Raw genomic sequence first — 4,101 nt, forward strand, 5'->3', positions numbered from 1 at the left:
AAACGGGAAAAAAAAAAAAAAAAAACCCTGTTCACTTAATCTTGGGAGTTTCTGATCGAACTAAAACATCGCTATCATAATTTCTGAACTTGACAGTGAATATTCACATACCTCATGCTCCTTTCCCTGCAGGACCAGGACAATGTCTCCAGGTTCTACTCCAGGTGCCTGGTCTGCCTCCCCGCCGAAGGTGATCTTCTGTCCGTGCTTCATACCTTTATCCACATGCACTTCCAGAATCTTCACCTCTTTAATCACCTTCTTCCCCTCACATTTTTTGCAGCGGTCCTTCTCACTGATCACCTCACCTGGATCATAAACAAACCATCAACAAACCTTTCCTCCACATGAACTCAGTAAATGTCAAAGTACATTCAGACTGGAGCCCCTTACCTTCGCCATTACAATCAGTGCACACTGACTGCATCTGTTGGACCATGCCAGGAGCCAGCTGTCTGATCATAATGCGCATACCACGCCCCCTGCAGGCTGTGCACTTCTGGACTGCACCAGACTTCCCGCCTTGACTGGAGAGACAGAGAAACGGTTTCAGTTTCACCAATACTCGAGCACATACAGACTTAAGCAAGGGGAAGTTTCAAACTCTTTAAAAAGCCTTCGTGGCCTGTTTAGCTCAGACTAGGGCTGGGCGATATGGCCAAAAAATTATCACAATATATATTTTTTTATATCAGTCGATATCGATAATTATCACGATAAATGTAAAATTTGTATTTCTTTCAAGTTTAAAGGCAGATTTTTGCTCCAATGTGAAAGTTGTAAAAACCAGACAGTTAACTGTGGTTTTAATCTATTCTTTATGGTCAGAACATGACAAACACTTCGTTTTTGAAATCTTTACACTTTTTTTTGTCATTTTTCCTTAAAATAAATATCTTAATAGAAAAAAAAAGTCTTAGTTCTGCATGTTCTAGTAATGTGCAATATTTAGACCGACAATTTAGACTTCATTTCTGCTTTTTCTTTACAATCCACACTCAGCATCTTGGGCTTGACTGAGACCTGGATTCGTCCAGAAAACTCAGCAACTCCAGCTGCTCTAGCTAACAATTTTGCTTTCTCTCACACACCTGTGATTCGATGCAATGGAGAAAATATGATTACTTTTAATGCCTCGAGGCCTGTTTCATAAAACAAGTTTACCAAATAAGCCAGGCTTATTTCAGTTATTTCAGTCCGACTCATTGTCAATTCCATAAAGCAAAACTAACATGGGCCTAGATCAAGCTAGTCACTGTGGCAAATTATGCTAGGAAACTGACGTGGTCAAAAGTAGGCTAACTGTCAGACTAAGCTGAGTTCCTCTAACACTGACCAATAGGAACCCAATGATATTACTACTCTCTCACATACTATTATATGACTTTTTTTTTTTTTTTTTTTTTTTTATTTTTCTAGCCATGCAGCCTTTCCAACCCTCTACATTGCGAGTAAATCACTCGCATATGCGACTAAATCTTACTCTGGGCGACTAAATAACGTCTAACATTAGCCATTGGCTAATAAATTCTTAGATTTTACTCTGCAGTGTGTGAGTTGGAGGCGTTCAACACAGATTTTCACTCGATAAACACGCTGACTGAGCGCTTGAGAGTTTCGCTCTCCGTCAAGCGATCTGTACTATTTGACATTGGCTACAAGAAATCGCTTACCCCACCTTTAACTCATTTGAGCTTAGTAATTAGTACTGTACTAGCTTACACTTGATTTACCTATTACAATAGTCCCTTTACGGTTACTGCTATCATAAAAATACACTTATATGTAGGTTTAAAATTCTCAATTTGATCCATGATCGACATTAAGGGCTGCTTAAGAATAACTTTGCACAAATTAGTGAGATTGTGTGAACTTAATTTGTCATTTATGGAACCGCTTTAGCCCCGATTGATCTGTTAGGTTATTTCAAGTCAGGTTTTGGACTTTAATCCCCGCTTTTCCTAGAAATCAATCTACATATAAAATATTGGTCACAGATTATTGGTCACTTTCTAAAGAATAAAAGTATAGCGCATCCACTAGTAATTATATATCAATAAATAGTTTTTTAGCGATGCAAATATGTTAGAAACAATGCATCGCGATATAAATGCCAACTTGTAGCCGATGCACACTTTTTAAACCGATGCATCGCATCGTTAACTTTTTATGCCGATGCACCGAGCGAATCGGGGAATCTTCCCATCCCTACCACAAATGCATATTCTTCCTACACTCTTACCAGCACTCAAACACATCATCAACATATCTCTACTCACAGGCAGCTTCCCCACTGCATTCAAGCAGGCTCGGATAACCCCACTGCTCAAAAAACCTACATTAAACACTTCACTTACAGATAGTTACAGACCTGTCTCTCTCCTTTCATTCACAGCGAAAACCCTTGAACGAGTTGTTTTCAACCAGGTATCATTGTTTCTTTCACAGAACAACAAACTGGACGCTAACCAATCAGGCTTCAGGAGTGGCCATTCAACCGAGACTGCGCTACTGTCAGTCACGGAAGCCTTGCGGATGGCAAAAGCTGATTCCAAATCATCAATTCATATTCAGGTTGATCTATCTGCTGCTTTTGACACAGTCAATCATCAGATCCTCCTGCCCACCCTCTCATCACTGGGCACCACAGGGATTCCACTTCGCTGGTTTGAATCCTATCTCACTGGTAGGTCTTTCAGGGTGGCCTGGGGAGGGGAGGTATCCAAAGCACATCAACTGGTCACTGCCTCCTCTTCTTCATATACACTACATCACTAGGTCCCATCATACAGGCACATGGCTTCTCCTACCATTGCTATGCTGATGACACACAGCTCTCTCTCATTTCAACCAGATGATCCAACGGTAACTACACGGATCTCAGACTGCCTGGCGGACATCTCGGCAAGGATGAAAGAACATCACCTACAGCTCAACCTGGCAAAGACTGAGCTTCTTGTCTTCCCTGCCACTCCAACTCTACAGCATGAGTTCACCATCCAGCTAGGTTCTTCTACAACTATCCCATCAACTTTGGTCAGAAATCTTGGTGTAATCTTTGATGACCACTACCGGTTGCGGCTCGAATCAAGTTCAAGACATTGATGCTTGCATATAGAACAGCCACAGGCTCAGCACCCGCCTACTTCCACTCACTCTTACGAATCTACATCCCCTCCAGAAGTCTGAGATCCGCTAGTGAGCGACGCCTCGTGGTACCATCACAGAGAGGCTCAAAATCACTTTCCAGAACATTCTCGTTCACCATTCCTGGCTGGTGGAATGATCTTCCCAAGGGCTCCAGACTGTGACCATTTTTTCTGCCTGTGCAACTAATTTTTGTGAGCGGTCGCACTGGCGCGACCACCGCGTTGTCCAACTCATAAGCGCTGCCATTTCTGTTGCATTTGAGAAACATTAAACGGCAAACGAAAGCGAAACTAAACCGCGCTACATTTCAGCTGCGCAGCGCGGACCGTTTATCAGCTCGCACTGCGACGCAAAGAAACTTGTCCGAGCTCAGAACAGCTTTACTCGGGAGCCAAAGTTGATTTCGCGACACTGTTACTGCACAGATGCAACAGTGCTGCGAGATCCAGTGAGAAGGGTTTGAATTCGCCGCACAATGTAACCATGGTGTTGTGGTAGAAATAGTCGAATGCATTACATTATTCATTTCAGGGTTTGTACAACCTTTTGAGAGAGAAATTCAAGCACTTTTCAATTACTTTGAAACATTTCACACTATTTCCAGCACTTTAAGCACTTTAAATTATCCAGTTTGAATGTTACTTTTAATGGGATGACCAAAATATACTTTGTGGTAAACAAGGTAAACAAAATGTAAAATTAAAAAAATACATCAAATCACAATTATAACCAGTAGACAGCAGCAGAGGAGCACTTATTGGCTTATTAGTCATTCATTTCTACTTTTTCTCTATATTTTGAAATTATAAAATCACTATTATAAAATATCAAATCATCAAGAAATCAGATTTTGTCAGAATTATTTTACACTTTTTTTTGTGTATGAAGTAAGAAAAGTCACAAAGTGCCTTGAAAAACAAACTTTTCTTCAATTTGCTACTAAATCACACA

At 40.9% G+C, this 4,101-nt stretch overlaps 1 protein-coding gene across 2 annotated transcripts in view; it reads right to left on the reverse strand.

Moving 5' to 3' along the window:
• Positions 1–4,101, reverse strand: part of LOC107757777 (dnaJ homolog subfamily A member 2) — a 30,737-nt gene that overhangs the window by 15,035 nt on the left and 11,601 nt on the right. For both annotated transcript variants that reach the window (XR_001641965.1, XM_016575353.1), the window contains exons 5-6: positions 394–527; positions 112–308 (exon numbers count right to left, since the gene is read on the reverse strand). Coding sequence is in view for 1 of the 2 variants with exons in the window: in XM_016575353.1 (XP_016430839.1) it covers positions 112–308; positions 394–527 (331 nt within the window). In the remaining variant the exon portion in view is untranslated. The remainder of the gene's footprint in view (positions 1–111; positions 309–393; positions 528–4,101) is intronic.

The sequence above is a fragment of the Sinocyclocheilus rhinocerous genome, unplaced genomic scaffold, assembly GCF_001515625.1.
Source record: "Sinocyclocheilus rhinocerous isolate Xijiao unplaced genomic scaffold, SAMN03320098_v1.1 scaffold294, whole genome shotgun sequence".
NCBI lineage: Eukaryota > Metazoa > Chordata > Actinopteri > Cypriniformes > Cyprinidae > Sinocyclocheilus > Sinocyclocheilus rhinocerous.